Source organism: Prunus persica, chromosome G2 (assembly GCF_000346465.2).
Source record: "Prunus persica cultivar Lovell chromosome G2, Prunus_persica_NCBIv2, whole genome shotgun sequence".
Classification (NCBI taxonomy): Eukaryota; Viridiplantae; Streptophyta; class Magnoliopsida; order Rosales; family Rosaceae; genus Prunus; species Prunus persica.
Window position 1 is genome coordinate 23,755,017 of NC_034010.1, and position 18,331 is coordinate 23,773,347.

Sequence of the window (18,331 nt, forward strand, 5' to 3'; positions counted from 1 at the left end):
GTTAATCCACCAGTTCTGTACAATGGGATGATTTTATTTTATTTTTAAACTAAATTAAAACTCTGAATTTATTTAGCAGTTCAAATTTCATTGCATTGCTCATTGGCTGCAAACCAGAGCAATCTTATATATGGCCTCATGGTTACACTCAAGAAGCAGAAATTAGTAAGTAGCTTGCAACACCATCACCACGAATCTGAGAAAATAAAGATAGAATGTCCTATAACTAACATGAAAAATTAACTAACTTCCAAGGTTCAGGCTAACAGGTAGGGTCTGCAGCTACCTTCTCTCTAACATAGACACGTGGCAGTGCCTCAAAGTTTTGACCAATCCCTGCCTCTCTTTCCCTCCCAACCTACTATAAATATGAATATCATCCAAAGACTCTAATCTTAACACTTATTTGCTCAACCATCTTCTTTCTTACTAATTTCTATCTCAACCTCCTAAACAGTCTTAAGGTGCGTATGCTTCAACCTGTTCTTTATTATACCACACAATCACTATCGAACTCTTTTTTTTTCGGTTCATGTTATTTAATCTCATAGATCTTTTTTTTTCTTAATGTCAATCTTTGTAAACCAAAGATGTTGTCTTGGGTTCGAAACCTCCGATCTTTGTATGCCTTTCCATATTTAGGATGAGGATGCATGTGAGAAAGGGTGTTAGCTCGATATACATTGTTAGTCTATTCATTGCCAATTAAGCTTTCGAAGTCCAATAATTGTTAAACACCTTTTGAACCACAATGCACATAACTAAACTAGCTAAGTAGCTATCTTATAAGCTGGAATTTTGTACGAAAATGTAAAATTATGAGGGGCTGCACATGTTGATTTACCTCAAATCTTCTAGGAATCTTGATGCCTACATCTTCGTCACCTCTCCTTCAGTTACCATATCTAGAATGGTAATGGATAATCCTAGACCATGATTTATTGATGTACGGTCAAAATTTTCTATTTACATATTGCTGAACATGGACAGGGCAAAGGAGATAAATATCCTTGTTGTTGTTTGCATGTGATATTTTACATTTTACCTTTTGCCTGCCTATGGTTAGATGGCTGATGAAGAAAGTGAAGTTCAAGCAGTACCACGCCAAAAAGCTCCCAAGTTAAATGAGAGGATTCTTTCATCTCTGTCGAGGAAATCAGTTGCTGCACATCCGTGGCATGATCTTGAAATTGGTACTTATAATTTTACCATGATATATCCCTGCAACTTCTTCTTTTCTTTTATCTTCTTCTTTTTCTTTTCCCTGGTGCCATGGTACCATTTAAACAGGAAGAAACTAATCATGCTGCAAATTCTTGTCTACAGGACCTAAAGCTCCCTATATTTTCAATTGTGTATGTATCCTCTCCAACTTATCAAGTAACTGGCATAAATTGCTATTGAAGTTGAATTGTTTGTTGGGTTGGTTCAGGTTGTTGAGATAACAAAGGGAAGCAAGGTCAAATATGAGCTTGACAAGAAGACAGGACTAATTAAGGTATGAAAAACCAAGGTTATATGTATATTTATGTATGTTAAGAATGTTGTCCTTAATATTTAAGTAAATTCTCAGGTTGATCGGATTTTGTACTCGTCAGTGGTCTATCCTCATAACTATGGTTTCATCCCTCGCACCTTGTGTGAAGACAATGATCCACTGGATGTGTTAGTTCTCATGCAGGTGAGTTTTTAGACTGTAATATTCATCTGTTCTTCAAATTCTTGATAACCAAATTCCTTTGACCGGCGATGGAAATTGGAACAGATTGCCAGACAGACAAAATGCTTGAATGTATATATTTTTCACAAAATCTTTACAAGTATTGAATTTCATAGGCATTAATTTGTATCTTTGAACTTAAATAGGAACCTGTTCTTCCTGGTTGTTTTCTGAGAGCCAAAGCCATTGGACTAATGCCTATGATTGACCAGGTTCTCTTCCACAGCTCGCTAGCAAATTGAAACTCGACTGCTACTTTTTATTGAATTTTGAGCACTGACTTTAATGAATTCATCCAGGGAGAGAAAGATGACAAGATCATTGCAGTCTGTGCCGATGATCCAGCTTATAATCACTACACTGACATCAAAGAGCTTCCCCCTCATCGCCTTTGTGAGATTCGTCGCTTCTTTGAAGACTGTATCCTTTACAATCTTGCTTTGAAACTTAATGCATTACTTTATAGATGTTTAAATGTTCTTTGGGAGTTGTTACAATTTGAGAAAAACTGCACAGTGGTTTCTTAACATATTTCATAGACAAGAAGAATGAGAACAAAGAGGTTGCAGTTGACCAGTTTTTGCCTTCCCACAATGCTGCTGAAGCCATCCAGTACTCTATGTAAGACTTTCTACAAAAGGGAAATATACAGTCAAGAAAGAGATACAACTTTTGTATCTAAACAAATCATTCAATTAGGCCCAAAAAAACACCATGCTTTACTCTCCTGACTTGTAATTTTCTTGGTGCAGGGACCTTTATGCAGAGTACATAATGCTCACCCTAAGGCGATAAACACATACAGGCTACAATATTCCACCAATTACAATAAGTCATTTCATCAATGATAGATGAAGATTTGAGGCAAAGAAACTTCAAGTTTTAGTTTTCGTGTTTCGGATTATGATTGACCTTGTTCGGTTGATTAATCAAAATGACCAGACAATTTTTGTTACATTACATGTTCAAATTTGATTGTATTATAAATTATAATCACAATTCTGCTACCTGGTACATTCCATTATATGTGGTTTAGAGACAACTCAAAGCAGTACCATGTTCAAATGTTATTGGCTTTAGAATTTGTATATGAACAATTACAATCAATTTCCTCTTCTCAATTTGCTAATCTATTTTTGTACATTGTAGTTTAGAGAAGGAAAATTTCGAGATCCAATTTAAAATTGATGACTTATTCTCTATTAAAATTTGCACATGAGAGAACGGAGAGCTGTTTAAATTTCTGGTAGACTCAAACTTTCAGGACTCTACATTTTGACAATAAACTAACCCACAAAGCAAAAATCCAACAAATGGAAAACAGAAAGGTAGACTCAATATCTTGACTATCTGGTTAAAAGGCCTTGGTTAACAGACTGACAATCCAATGCATAGAAAGGGGCCAAAATCGCATTTACCAGCTAAATAAAGCATTGATGTTGCTGAAGATTACAAAATACGAAAAGCATTGCTTGCCTTTTCTACTTTGGCAAAAATGCGCAAACACTGCAAATCTTAACAATAATACTAGAGATACCGTTTTCGGACACGAACTAATGTGACAATTTCTTATTTGCTGTGAATAAATAAAGCTCAACAACGAAACATTATAACATCAATTGGTGTCCAAAATTTGGTATAATAAGTTAATATCTCATGTATAATGTATTATTGGCCTTCTTAACTAGAAAATCTTCTATATCACGAAGTTCTCCTTCTTAACACTTGGCATAGGCTCTCTAAGACATTCATAGAGCAAAAGTCCAAACTCTTTTGGTATTACTAGCGGCAGGGCCACCCACCCTAATTCCCACACCCTAAAATGCAAATACATCAAACTCTTGGACACAATAGCAAGATTAACCAACTAAATTTAAAATGATATCAAAAGTAGTGATCTTAGAATCCCAACAACTATAACCTCCAAAATCATGTTCATCTCCACGTATTGGACTCTCTAGTGACACAAAGTGTTAAACCATATACAACAAAGTTCCAATATTTCTTTTGCAAGACAAGCCCCTTCCAAAGAATGCCTGTTGGGCTCGATTCCTGAACCTTAAAAGCAGCGGATCTAGAGTCTAGACATAAGCAGCAAACCAGTATATAGAAATGCAAAAGGAGTGCAAATATTAAAATTAAAAAGAGGATTTTTACGTTTGAAACTGTCCAATGATCCAATCTGAATTGCTATAATCCGCGTCACATCCACATGTTATGTTCATGCTAGCTATGATAAATACTGAGATTCATTTTGACTTAATGAATTTAATTTTCATATATAACATAAATAATAAATAATAATAATCACCAACAAACTTGAAGGTTCAACGTGAGGGGCAGCTAACTTCTCTCATAGGCAGACACGAGGCAAAATGCCTCAAAAGTTTTGACCGACCCCACCTTTCTCTCCTCTTTTACCTCCCCACCTACTATAACTATTATATTCATCCAATCACTCCAACCTTATAGCTCTCACTTCTCATTTGCTCATTCCATCTTCCCTTTTCTTAATTTCAAGTTTCTTTATCAAACCCCAGCAACCCCAACAGCAACAGCCCACTGAAGGTGTGTTTCTGTGCTTCAACTGATTCTGTATTTTGTTCTGATTATAATCTAAACCCTTTTTTTGTTTTTTTAAGGTCTTTTGTTTATGCTTCCTAATCTTGTAATAACGATCTTGTCTTTTATGGGTTGCTGGGAAGAAAGGAAATTATGAATGAATGAAGCTTTGACTTTTGTTCAACACATTTTTTCATCTAAAAAACGTGTCTTTGATTGGATACAGAGATTTAAATTGACCTGTTAATCTCTAATCACACTGCATAATCTCTCTTTCAATTACAATATTTAGATTGGTAATTTGGTTTTCTTTATTTTTTGAAGTGTTCATTGTTTCTTGCTCAGTATCCTACTTGTTGTTTGCATGTTTGATTTACTGCTTGCTGCATTTGACATTTTACCTTTTACCCTTTTACCTGCCTGTGGTTAAAGAGATGTCTGAAGGAAGCGAAGAACCTAAACCGCAAAGAGCTCCCAAGTTAAATGAGAGGATTCTTTCATCTTTGTCAAGGAGATCAGTTGCTGCACATCCTTGGCATGATCTTGAAATTGGTACTTATAATTTGACCATGATAAATCTCTACTTTTTGCTTTGCTATCTTCTTTTCCTGGAAGAAAACTAATCATGTTGTAAAATCTGTGTCTGCAGGACCTACTGCACCCCACCTTTTCAACGTTGTATGTATCCCCTCAAACTTCATCAAGTAACGAGCACAAATTTGGCATTAAGCCAAAATTAGTGAGAAGAGGGAATTCATAAAAGTTTGTCAATAAAATACTGCATATTGAACTGTTTGCTGGATTGATTTAGGTTGTTGAGATAACCAAGGGAAGCAAAGTCAAATATGAACTTGACAAGAAGACAGGACTCATTAAGGTACAAAACAAATCGCAGCTCCATAATTACTTTCTGCATATCTCAACTTTGATATTAAGATTGTTCTTAATGCTTTAAATAAATTCTCAGGTTGATCGGATTTTGTATTCATCGGTCGTGTATCCTCACAATTATGGTTTCATCCCTCGCACCTTGTGTGAAGACAATGATCCACTGGATGTTTTAGTTATCATGCAGGTGATTTGCCAGATTTTCATAACCATCTATTTTTAAAAAAGTTTTGTCAGCCAAATTCCATTGAGTGGTGGTGGAAGTTGGAACATTATGTCAAGGGGACAAAATTCTTGAGCCTAAGTATTGATTTAAATCGATGAATTAAACAGGAACCTGTCCTTCCTGGTTGTTTTCTGCGAGCCAGAGCCATTGGAGTAATGCCCATGATTGACCAGGTACTCTTCCAAACCTCTCAACTTGAACCCCGCCCACTTCTTTCTATTGAATTTTGTCCATGAACTCTAAAAATTACGGATTTTATGCTTTTAATCCAGGGAGAGAAAGATGATAAGATCATCGCAGTCTGTGCAGATGATCCAGAGTATACGCATTACACTGAACTCAATGACCTTCCCCCTCATCGCCTTTCTGAGATCCGTCGCTTCTTTGAAGACTGTATCCTTCACAATCTTACTTTGAAACTTAATGCATTACTTCAGATTTTTGAACTACTTGAACAACAGTACCATTTTTTTCTTATCGTATTGCATAGACAAGAAGAATGAGAACAAAGAGGTTGCAGTAAACGCCTTTTTGCCTGCAGCCGCTGCTCTTGAAGCTATCCAGTACTCAATGTAAGTCTATCTTAAGGAACCACAAGTTTCTGAGCCATGGTGGTCCAAGCTCCAATGTTTCTTGTTCGTTAAGAAAAAGATGAAAGCTCTGCATCCAAACAAATCATTCAAGCATCTCCTTTACCTGTCATTTCCCATTTCCCAAGTTTGATGAAGTTCTTGACCTGTATGTTTTGGTGCAGGGACCTTTACGCTGAGTACATAATGCACACCTTAAGGCGGTAAACATACAGGCTACATTTTCCACTAATTACAATAAGTCATTTTTATCAATGGCGGAGGAAGATTTTATGCAGAATTTCCCCAATTTTACTTTTTGTATTTTGGATTATGATTGATGCTTGTTTGGTTGATCAGTAAAGTGAAAGGAAATGACTAGAGAATGTTGTTTTCATTTGTTTAAATTGGGTATTCTATTATGATATCAATCTTACAACTAGTATTTTCCAATTCATGATGGACTTTTTTATTTATCAACATTGGGACGAGAAGTACCACAAAACTAAGAGCTAGTTGATCCATCTTTACGTTACGGGTTTTGAATATATTGCTCCGTGGTTGAGCATTTACCCCAATATGACAAGAGTTCAGCTCTTGCCCTCCCCGTCCCTTATTTTTTATTTTCTATTAAAAAAGAACTGTATCATCTTGAAATATTCTTGGATTTAGAATTTGTCTATTGCACCCAATTTGTCTTGGATTTAAAAAAGAACAGTTACAATTAATTTCCTTTCCTAATTCCCTATGTTCGATGGAGAATTAACTTTCACGAAAATCAATCTGCGCTGGCTAGCTACATCAATTTAACATGTAAAGCTAGTCAAAATCCATCCTAGCAGATTTTGACAATAAAATAGCACAGAAAAGCAATAAAAGTCCCTACCTAGTCAAAATGCACGTACTATTTGTCAATTTGAAGTTTTTACACTATCTCAGCCATCTTGGTGCGGTTTGGGAGTAATGTGACACTCTGACAAATACCAAGTCTTTTCCAAATTCTTACACACCATGTCACAGGAAATTTAGAAAATTAATTTTTTTTCACACGAAATACTTTTTAGCTCCTTTTTTCAAGATTTAGAAATATAGTCACTCGATGCATTTTCAAGACTCATTAGGTAGTGCTTGAACACCCTCGAGCAGTGCAAAACCCCTTGAATGATTAAAATTCTGAAAATTGAAAAACAAAAAGGACTAAAATTCTTCAAAGCAGTTGGCATATACTATCATGGTCCGGATAGGCAAAATCACATGTATAAAATACACCAGTCATTTTAACAGCCATACGAAAAATTGTTGTTGATACAAAAAATCTGCTCACATTTGCTACCTTTTGTTCAATTGGACATGCACGTGTAATGTGTTGAGTTCATTTTAAACACTTGAGATACAGAAAATATGGCATATCAGGTTGAAGTTACAGCTTGCTCCTGGTAAAATAGCAAAAGCAATGCTAGAATTGCAAACACCACCCTTCAATGCCATCACGAGTATAACTTATTTAAAAGTTCCAAGAGAAGAACTGCTGCCGAGTCCTTGGCCTTCTTAACACTGGGCATAGGCTCTCCCACGCATTCGTCTGTCTGTCCCCTGTCGGTGGTATTCACACGTACAGCAAATGTGAACCTCTTTGCATGTGCAGGGCCGCCTTCATTCACGCACCTAAAGATGCAAATATAGCAAACAGAAAACTAATTCAGTTGAATTCCACCTACTTGACCCTAGTGATAGAAAATGTTAAATATGACCAAATTGTTTTACTCCTATCTAGATGTGTTCAGAACTTCTTACCGGTAGAATGGCATGGGCCAATTTTTTCGCAAGCAGATGTCATTTAAGGTTTGTCGGGTAAATGTTTGGCTACCATTCTTCTTCTTCTTCCCATTCTCCTCCTCCTTCTCTTTTGCTTCAGCTGTTTCCTTATCTTTCAAAGCAGCAAGTGCATTCCTAGCAGCCAGTTTCTGTGCCATCTTCTTTTGCGGATTCTGAGCAATTCCCATCTGGATGCCATCAATGAAAACTTCGACAGTAGCCAAATTTCCACTTCGAGTGGCTTTGTATTCCAAGCCTTCAGCCTGTTGCTGGCATCTTTCTTGCAGCTCTCGCACAGGATGCATTGGGAGTGTCTCTGGAGTAACCATTGGGTGCAATAGAGGTTGAAAGACCTATAAACATATAGAGAGATTGAAAGAGAACAAATTCTCTGTATCAGTTCCCCCAACTCATAACCAAAGAAAATAGAAAAGATAAAATGTAGAACAAGCTATGTGCCTCTACTATCTACCTTCCAAACAACTGCAGTATCACGTCCGCTGTCAAGAAAAATGGCACCCGCAATAGATTCAAAAATGTCCCCAAGAACCTTTGGAGCTTTGCAATCTCCCAAACCAAAGGAGTTGAACCCTGGCTTTGATAATTCATTTTGCACTTCCTTCACAAAGTCATGAATCTGTAAACGCAATCCAAAAACGCTAGTTAGGATTTAGGATCCATAGTTGCTGTCCATAACAAATCAAAATAACTATGCTAGACTATCAGCTCCCCCATTCAAGAATGATAATTTAAAATTTTAAAGGTGAGGAAGAAACTGAAGAACCTGTTTTTCAAGGGCACTTGATCCATGCCGAAGGTGTAGATGGAGTTTATGTTTTACAGCAACACGTGCAAAATTTTCATTATTAACAGCAGCAGCTCGCAGGTCAGTCAACCTGCCTGGAGGCAGATTTGTGTATGTGAAGAACAAATGCCTTGTAATGAGATGATCTAAGACGGCATCGCCAACAAACTCCAATCGCTGATAGCAGGACACTCCAGCAGACGGTCGGGACGCATGACTAATGGCTTCTACCAAAAGGCCCCTATCTTTAAATTTGCTATTCAAAGCACCCTCTAAGGCATCAAAGTTGACACTCCTAAGTACATTCTCTGGAACGGTAGATGACTTTGGTGTGCTCTCTACCCCATCAGGATTAAACTCTACCTCAATTCCAATCCATTTCATGAGATGGTTAGCAGCGTTTTTCCCGCCTTCTACATAATAAACTCCAATAAGTGCTTCGACAACATCTGCAAGTGTCTTGCTAGAGAGGACTCTATAAGAACTTGAGTCGCTCTCAAGCTCACCATCCTCTAGCTCATCATCCTCATATGCATCACCAGAGCGATTGATTTCACCTACAGGCCCATCCTCGTGATCAAACAAGGATGATTCTTCATCCTTCGTATACTCATCAAAGACAGGCAAGACCCCAGGAGCAGCCCACCGAGATGGAGAAAAGCGATCTGCTTGGATATATGATTGAAGTCCTTTCTTCAATGCATACTGATATAAAACCATGTTACTCACCATTTGTTGCCTCATCCTAGTAAGCTGACCCTCATGTTTCTGAGGGTATTTAAGAAAGAGAAATCGACTAACAACCCATTTCAGGTAAGCATCACCAAGAAGCTCTGCTCTTTCATAGCAAAATGTCTCCTGGCATGAAGCAGCTGTCAAGGCTTCCAAGATCTGTAGATAGGCAGCACACATCAGTCAAGTAGTTAATGGCCGCTTAAAATAAATAACCTGAGATGATAAAATACCTTTGAAGCAGGGATAGGATAATTTATTATATCTCTAAGTTCAACTGCAAGCAGCATGCTTTCAACCCTTCTCATTATCGAGGGCAATCTCTGGGCTCCACGGACAAGTGATCCGGGCAGTGGGTGTACTAAACACAGCTCAGGAGGGAGGAAAACATAGTACGTTTTGTCAAGAGTCTCTTCTGATTCACCATCGTGTTCTACATAAAAGCTTCATCAGTTCAAAGAAGAGAAGAAAAAAAAGGTGAAACATGTACTAATTTAATGGTAAAGAGTAGCATGTACCTTCCATGTGTTCAAATCGAGGAGACAGGAGATTCTTACAATATGAGACACCGCGTCCTCTTATTAGAGGTTGTTGTTTATAAACCAACTCAACTCCATACCTATATAAAGAAGATACAATAGCCAAATGCACCCTTTATTGTGCAAGAAGAAAGAAGAAAGCTTTTCCAATCTGTAAGGGTTTACAACTATTGTAACTGGAAAATTTATTGGAACATTTCTTTAATGAATCCAAAAATTTTCCACCTGACAATAATAAACTTCCTTCCAGATTACGATTAGGTGGTGTTTGGTTCATGAAAATGAAAACCTTTTCAGTACCCAGACAATTGAAAGAAAAATGTTGTCATAAAATTCTATAAAATTTGTAAAAGAAAGTTTGGTTGTTAAAAAAGAAAACTAAAGAACACTAAAGGGACTGTCTTTATCTGAAACTGCATTTGCAGATGAAACTCTATGTTTCCAACCATACTAGAATTTTCAAAATCTTTTGAGAGTTTCCCAAAAATGGCTTACTCCTCGTTTTTAGGATACACTTTTCATTTTTACACAAGAAAACAAGTTTTTTTAAATACCGATTTTCAGTTTTTAGTGAAAATGGGAACTGAAAATTGAATGCTATTCACGAACCAAACACAACCTTAGCTTTCCTCCTCTTCAAGCACGTAAGCTAGGGCGCATTGTAGCTATCAATTAGGAATCAACCAACTTCTAGGCTTAGAAGAATAAATCTAGAAAGGCATGATAAAGTAACTAATAACATCAGACAATCTAGAATGGCAATGAGTATGTAACTAATAACATCAGACAATCTAGAATGGCAATGAGTATCATACTTTTGCTTGTAATAATCAGCGTATGAGCTGTACTCCAGAGGGCCAAGGTAGCCTTCTTTCCTTGGGAAAGAGTTTTCTGCAGTCATATCATAGCATATTGAATCCACATAAAACCTCTTTCCTGAGTGAGCAGCTGTCACAATCCTCCCTACCAAGTCTTTGACACTGCTACAAGTATCTGCCATAATTAACTTGCCTTTGGGCAAATCCATATGCTTTCTCATTTCAAGGGCATCCCGATCTGGTACCAATCCAGAAGCTTTAACAACATCAAACCGTGCCACAGCACCTCTGATACCATAGGTTGGATGGGATTTTTGCCCAAAAGCCATGCCATTACGCAATTTCCCAAAACCATACTCCCTTCTGTCTCCGCCTAGTGTACGCTCATTTGTGCCAAGGTAAACATCTGGTCGAGCTCTTTGAAGGGGATTGTTCCAAGCATCTGCACCATTTATATTTTCAACCAGATCCCAATCAATTTCTTTCATAGGATCTCCAAACTTATCACCGACCACAGGAACAAACAAATAAGCCTTTGCAGGATCCCAAGGAGTGGTGGAAGGTTCAACATCCACATCCAGTACAATACTCATCAATCTCACATGAAAACTTTTAAGGGATGCCAACTGTACACAAAAATTGAAGTTTTGTTTAAACATCAGTAACTCTAACTCTAACAGTAAACCATTTATAAAATAAATACACTCCAGAATGGTAATAGATTACTAACCTGACTTTCAGTAATATCTATTGAACCCTTGAAGACAAGGGACACCTTTGTAGTCATGGTTCGAGCGATAAATAGATCCATATACATCGATAACACCTATTAACAGAAAATGAGTAAACAAAGAAAGGGGCTGGAGAAATTAATACCATCACGCTTATGGTACAAATGGAAATAAGGTACCTCTGCATCCAGTTCTTTGCCTACTAGAACTGCAAAATCCGAAACTTGAGTCAAGAATGGATCTTTTGAAGAGCCAACGTCTACACATTTCACACCATACATGTAAACATGAACCAATTTGGAGTCACTGCCCAAATCTCTTCTGGATAAGATCCATTCTCCCTGAAATGCCAGAGAGTAAAACTATGAATTCTGTAACACATCTGCGTAAGAACGAGGAACCTCCAACCAAGAATCAGCAAGTATTAAACATGGATCCTGCTATACTTAGACAGAATTAAGTGTCTAGTATAGTAAGAATATCTTCCAAATCAGATAATTTTACAGGTTTGAGGTTTATATTTCGCATCAATTAGTGCAAAGTCCCAAGCTTTAGATTGCTTTTTCAGAACACATATATTAATATGAACCCAACAAGAAGAAAGAGAATTTTTAAGAATTGTTGTAAAAACCTTAAGAAATAAAAACATTTAAGAAAAATTTATTGCTCTGCCTACCCAAAGATCAGCAATTATAATCTAAAGCATATGGCATACGGAATGAACGAACCTGTAGAATATTAGCTACGCCTTCAGGATAGAACTCTCTGTGCCTCGCAGTCCCAGGAAGTGGATCTCCTTCATCAGTCTGGTCAACCTGTTCTTTTTCTTCCCCACTTCCCTTGTCTGGCAAGAGCATGTCGGTAAATGCTCCCATTTCATGGAGTTTCTTGCAAGCAGCCAAACAAACGGCCTGCATGATAAAGAAAATATAAATGAACATCCTTGGATGATGTGAAGCAAAGGTATCGTGATCATAGAAGAACAAAAGCATGCCTGTTGTGCAAGGTGCATTGAACTGCACACGGGACCCTCAAGTGTCTCAAATGGTGCATTACAAGGGAGTTGAAGTTTGCATGAATATTCTGTGGGACCTCCTGGCTTCTCATGCCTCACCATGACAAACTCGGGACGAAGAATTGAATACCTGAATAACAGATTTAAGGAAAAATCAGTAATATGCAGCAACAAATCTTGGATGTTCTGGCATAAACATTACTCTGACGAAAGAAGAACCTGTCACTGGGAAGCTGAGAGCAGTAGAAATGGATGAGCCCAACAGCAGAATTTAAGCTTACAACAGCACCAGTTGACTCGACCTGGTACACTGTACCTGGTGTTGTATCCACTGAAATTAACCTAGAAGTATCCTTCAGATGACTCAGGTCAGTTCTCTCTATTGCTTCTTTCCGTAAAGTCTCCTCGCTATTCCTGGCATTCCTTAAGAATGCTTCATGCGACAGATTTCCCCTACAAGGAACCCAAAAAAGAAAAGAGAGTTTGTAATCTGCTATCATATGAAAGATAATGAAAAGATTAAAGTATAGTGACAAATTTACCCCACACATTTAAAAAATTAGGTTCAAGTAATATGAGCAATTTTATGTGAAACACAATAAACAGATCATCATGACCGATATTAATGTTGATATAGATACCAAGCAACTAAGTACCTCTCCACCATCAAGATGTAATCTGACCCAGGTTTTCTAGCACGACCCCTAGACTGAATGTAAGCCAAAACAGTTTTTGCAAGGTCAAAGCGAATAACAACATTGCACTGCCGAATATCAAGTCCTTCCTCAGCAACACTAGTGGCAACTAATAATGTGACCTACATAGAAGAAATTCTTATATTAGAGAACATCTAACCATGAAAGTTATGCCTTCCATTCAATTTAGTCCAAAAGTGTAGTGCATGGCGTTTATACATACACGACCATCCCGGAATTTGGCAATAGTATCCTGCATTTGGCAACTTCGCATTTCCTGACTATTGTTGTGCCCGATCAGGCTTGCACACTCAATAAAACCTAAAGAAGGAAGTTCTGCAAATACCTGCATGCTTGGAAACACTATAGGGTGAGGAACTTGCAAATATTCAATAAAGACAGAGAAACAATGTTTATGAACTCTATTTTTTTTTTAAAATAAATTAAAAGAACAAAATCTATCAACAAATACAACCTTAGGAAGGACTAAAGCAGACACAACTCGCTCCACAAAGATGATTGCACGAAAATCTTCTGTATGCTGATACTTGAGAAGTACTTTAATCAGTGACTGCACTTTTGGAGTCACCTTCCCATCAGCTACAGCAGCTCCTATTACCACATCTACATGCTCCCCACCAGAGACAACTACACCACACCAAGTAGGCAACTTTAGAAGAAATGCCAATCAAATGAACTCATTAATGATCAAGAGCATGGTCGACAATAAATAGGCACAGCAGATGTGTATGGTGTTTGTGGTAGTTGAGTAACCCTGGAACATATTGAAGGCTCATCCAGCTCAAGTAATTTTCCCTTGAATGCTTTACATAGTAAATAAGAATTATTTATACATGATCTTCAATGATATGGGGCATTTCATGTGCAGAATGATGATAGAAAACAATCCTTCACCAAAACAGTCCAGGATACGTTCTAAATTTCAAGCATACAGAAATTATTTTCCATATTTTGACATTCTGTAGTCTAACTTTAACCAATGACTTTATTTCTTCTTTTAATAGCTTGAAAACAAATTTCCAATTTCCTTAACTTTCCACTTGTCATAAGTCATGAATAACTCCCAAAAGGGGACCAGCATGATTTTTTTGGCAGCTCGAGAAATCTAATTTCTTGAAACTTAATACTGAACAGTTAACAAAAGTAAACAGCCCGACTAACCATGGCTATCAGGTAGCTCTCCTTCTTCCATTTCATCAGGGTCATTTTCATCGCAAGAAACGGCACTTCCCGAATCTGCCACTTTTGCTTCCTTGTCAGAAACAGCTCCCTCCGATAGATGACATTGTAAGAGAGATACAACTTTACTCAGGTAGGATTCCTGAAACTTGACATCAAGCTGGTAGTTTGCCCTCTCATCATTTTGCAGAGCTGTCAAGAAAGATTGTGCAACCTGAGAAAATAACAGACTGAGCAATAGTTTCACAAATGATTAAATAGCTAATCTTGACACATATATTAATAATTGGTACCTTGTAAGCACACCATTGACCCAGTTCACCGAGTGCATAATTGATAGCCCTCAACTTTTGAATTAAGTTCACAGCCCCATCACTTTCTGTTCTTTCAGAAACACCATAAACTTGGCGCAGCTCTTCCTTAGCCCCAGCATCTCTAGCTCCCATAAACTGCCATTTACTTTTTCTAGAGCTAGACTTCGCAGCTTCTTCAACTTCCCCTTCCATTTGTTTTAGCTGCTCATGAAGGGACCATAAGCTGGCTGCTTTGTCATACTGCACCACAATTTCAGAGGGCGTTGGAACATGCTTTTCAAGCTCCTTACGGTCTTTTATGGTACAAACGATGGAATCTAGTTTACTTTCGAGATTACGAATCTTTATTGCGCAATCTACTTGGCTGGAAACACCTGAATCAAACATAGTCATAAGAAGCATCAATTTATTGGGATTTAAAACATTGCCATGAAAAAAACTAGAGTTGAATTTAAGATGCACGATCTTGAGTAATGTCATAACTTGACAAAAGAAAAATACCCTTTAAGTTGACAGGAGAAGCAGTCATTCCAAATACAGCCGGTCTCTTCTCCTTTGGGGTTGTGTGATAGAACTCAGACATCACTAAAGAATATGGATGTTTCTTCACAGCGTGATGACACTCATCCAGAATCAAGAGATTGATTGATTCCATTTTTATAATGCTGTGCCTCAGAATGTTCAACAGAATTTGGGCTGTCATTACCAGAACCTGCAGGGAAAAATATCAAATAGTAAACAAGAATCAAGGACCGAGCGGGAACTATCCTAAGCAACAGATGATACCCAAAAAAGGCATTAGAAGTGAAGGTGTTCAGAACATGAGAAGAGTAGCAAACTACATGTTCTAATAACAAAAACTGTAAGACCTACCTGTTTTGTGTCGAACTCACGCTGCCATCTTCGGGTGTCCCAGAAATCTTGACCCATCTCACCACAATAATGGCCCACTTCGTAACCAGTTCGCTCACGAATAGCTTCTGCTTGCTGAAATTGAACAAGAAAGGAAAAAAAAAAAAAGGCATAAACTCAAAACGTGCAAATTGCACCAAAGAAAGTAACACTTATAAACAGAAAACAAGTCTTTAAACTTACACATGCATTACCTGATAAACAAGGGGAACTTTAGGAACTAAAAATACAGAGAGCATCTTCTTGTTCTGCCTTTGCATATCATTGCAAATACTTTGGATGAGGAGAACAGCAATGAGCGTCTTTCCCGCCCCTGTTTCAAGAAAAGCTATTGTATTTCTCTTCTTCGCCTGTTCAAGAACATCCAATTGATACTGCCTGGCTCTCTCCTCAGGAATTTTTTCTTTAACCTCTTCGGGTTTCTTCTCAGCCTTCCCATTGCATTCCTGGTTTTTGACATCAGTAATCTTCCCTTCTTTGTTATGATCAGGTTCGTAAGGCCCTAATCGAAAAACAATATCATTCGTTCCCAACTTATCCCTCTCCCAATAACCCTTTGCCTCCCTATCTCTACCACCTTCCCTCCTATTATTACTACCATAATTCTCTCTTCTCCTAGTCCGATCTCTATCCCTATCTCTATCTCTATCCCTCCAATCAATATCCTCTGAATCACGAGGCCTCTTCCTACTATAACTATTCTCCCTCATGTGATGTTGCATTCTGCCTGAAGCATAATACTTCTCATTCCTGCCATCATCCAAAGCAACCCTCTTGGGACATCTCTCTTCACCATTCATCTCTCTCCTCCTCACAACCCCATTGCCCCTACCCTTCTCATACTTATGATAACCATTTCGATCACCCTTAGTGTCTCCATTAGCAATATCCAAATTCCTCCCACCGGTTTCACCATTGAGCCCAACCGAGCCATTAACTTCCACCGTCTTCAAAACCCCAGATGCCTCCATCTGAAAGCAACCCTCCACAGCAGCATTGCCAATAACACCATTGGCATTGGCATTCGAATTCGGATCAATCACGCCGGGGAGGCCAGCTCCGCTCTTGATACTGTCAAGAATGTGATCAATTCCCCCGAAAAAATCGCTCACCAGACCATCCTCCTCCTGGCTGCAGCCATTGCCGTTGGCCAACACCGGAGGACCACCAACTGGAGCGTCGCAGAAATCAACCAAATCACCAATTACATCACATGATATGTCCTCACAAGCATCGAGCCAGTAGGAGGAATCTCGAATGGCCTCCGAGCCATTCCCAGTCCCAGTGTTCCCTGAAACCCTAGCCTCCTCCTCCATTATAAGCTCACAGCTCTACTATCTACTAAAGCTATATCTATCAGACTATAATCAGTATCTATAAGTATAGCAATCTATATAGTAAAATTGTATATAAATCTATGAAAAGCTCAATCCCATTAGCAATAACAACAACAATTAAATTGAAATTGAAATTGAAATTGAAAGATAAAAAGTGTTAGAGAGAGAGGGAGAGTAAGAGAGGAGTGGATAGACCGTACGGAGACGCAGAATGAATGATGAAGAAGATGGGTTTGTTTTAAAAGGAACCCTAATTAAGACCATGACCAATTTTTGTTCTTGTTTTCGAATTTTTTTTTTGGATTTTGGGATTTTTTTTTTCTTCTTTCTGAGATTCCACGGTCTATCTACGCCTATTATGCTCTCTCTATCTCTCTTCTTCCTTCTTTGACCAGAGACCATAAACACTCACGCTCGCTCCATGCTCTCTCGCTCTCGATTCTTTGCTCTGCTTTCAGATTTAGAGAGAGAAATGGAGCAGAGAGGAGAGAGAGAGAGAGGACAGTAGCCAAAGCCAAAGACACAGAGACAACAGACACACGGTTTGCTTTTTCATGCTTTTCGAAATTCCCTTTTTGCCCTCTTTCTACTCTCTAATTAATATTCCCTTTTTGCCCCTCCTTGTCCTCTTTTCATTGAGACTTGCCACGTGGACATTCAACGTTGTTCTGATTCGTTGGCGAGTTGGACAACACTTTCCACTACTTTGTACTTAACACTCGCCAAGTCCAGTGGTCTGTGGAATCCACCCGGAGATTGAGGACCGGACAAGGGGGTAAAGCTAAAGCCACCGCACTGTTTTTTCAGAAAGTCAAAGGCGATGGGACTTACTGACCGTCGGATCGGATGTATGTTGGAGATAGTGGGGGAGCTGGGAATAATTTGCCTAGATCAGGTTGAATATTTTTATCCTATCAGATTTTTTGTGTCGTGGGACCCCAAATCAGACTGGTCGTGACTTGGCTCTCTGTGTAGTGGATGCTAGTGTTATCCCGGAATATCTACACTATCTTTATGGCATTATTATGATTCCATGTTTATTTTTATTTTTTTTTCTAAAATAAATAAGAATTCAACTCAAACATTAGCTTAATTTTAATTAATTTCTTGCTTCTTTATTTTTTTGTCTAATTAATTAATTTCTTGCTCACCATGGCCACTTTGTTAACAACAAAGGCTTTCCGAACTAGTTATAATAAAAAATAAGAATATAAAAGCGTATCCTTTTACCAATTCGAATTAACTCACAATTAGTTTTGTTGGATTTTGATTGGCCTATTTGGGAACTGCCTAAATCTAAATAAACTGTTTATGTTAAACTTTACTTTTTAATATACTAGTCATTATCATGCTTCATGCCACACATCGATATCAAACATTTAATGGCCAAAATTAAAATTCATACTCCATTCGAAGTCACATTATATCAGAATTGGCTCTGACTTTTGTGTGG

The 18,331-nt window shown here is 38.0% G+C and overlaps 3 protein-coding genes across 3 annotated transcripts; 2 read left to right on the forward strand and 1 right to left on the reverse strand.

Moving 5' to 3' along the window:
• On the forward strand, positions 287-2,655 carry LOC18785999 (soluble inorganic pyrophosphatase 1). The gene is made up of 9 exons (XM_020558663.1): positions 287-464; positions 1,067-1,193; positions 1,327-1,355; positions 1,433-1,498; positions 1,574-1,681; positions 1,867-1,932; positions 2,020-2,140; positions 2,260-2,341; positions 2,473-2,655. The coding sequence occupies exons 2-9, from the start codon at positions 1,067-1,069 to the stop codon at positions 2,513-2,515; spliced, it is 642 nt and encodes a 213-aa protein (XP_020414252.1). The 5' UTR covers positions 287-464; the 3' UTR covers positions 2,516-2,655.
• On the forward strand, positions 4,042-6,422 carry LOC18785044 (soluble inorganic pyrophosphatase 1). The gene is made up of 9 exons (XM_007218342.2): positions 4,042-4,288; positions 4,715-4,834; positions 4,932-4,960; positions 5,094-5,159; positions 5,250-5,357; positions 5,504-5,569; positions 5,669-5,789; positions 5,887-5,968; positions 6,151-6,422. The coding sequence occupies exons 2-9, from the start codon at positions 4,717-4,719 to the stop codon at positions 6,191-6,193; spliced, it is 633 nt and encodes a 210-aa protein (XP_007218404.1). The 5' UTR covers positions 4,042-4,288; positions 4,715-4,716; the 3' UTR covers positions 6,194-6,422.
• Positions 7,164-17,402, reverse strand: LOC18784994 (endoribonuclease Dicer homolog 1). The gene is made up of 20 exons (XM_007220511.2): positions 15,736-17,402; positions 15,503-15,616; positions 15,131-15,341; positions 14,609-15,003; positions 14,298-14,529; positions 13,591-13,763; positions 13,339-13,461; positions 13,077-13,237; positions 12,640-12,873; positions 12,400-12,550; positions 12,134-12,316; positions 11,585-11,746; positions 11,405-11,500; positions 10,672-11,300; positions 9,836-9,936; positions 9,551-9,750; positions 8,565-9,476; positions 8,253-8,417; positions 7,760-8,133; positions 7,164-7,630 (listed from the first exon to the last, which is right to left on the reverse strand). The coding sequence occupies exons 1-20, from the start codon at positions 16,855-16,857 to the stop codon at positions 7,453-7,455; spliced, it is 5,916 nt and encodes a 1,971-aa protein (XP_007220573.1). The 5' UTR covers positions 16,858-17,402; the 3' UTR covers positions 7,164-7,452.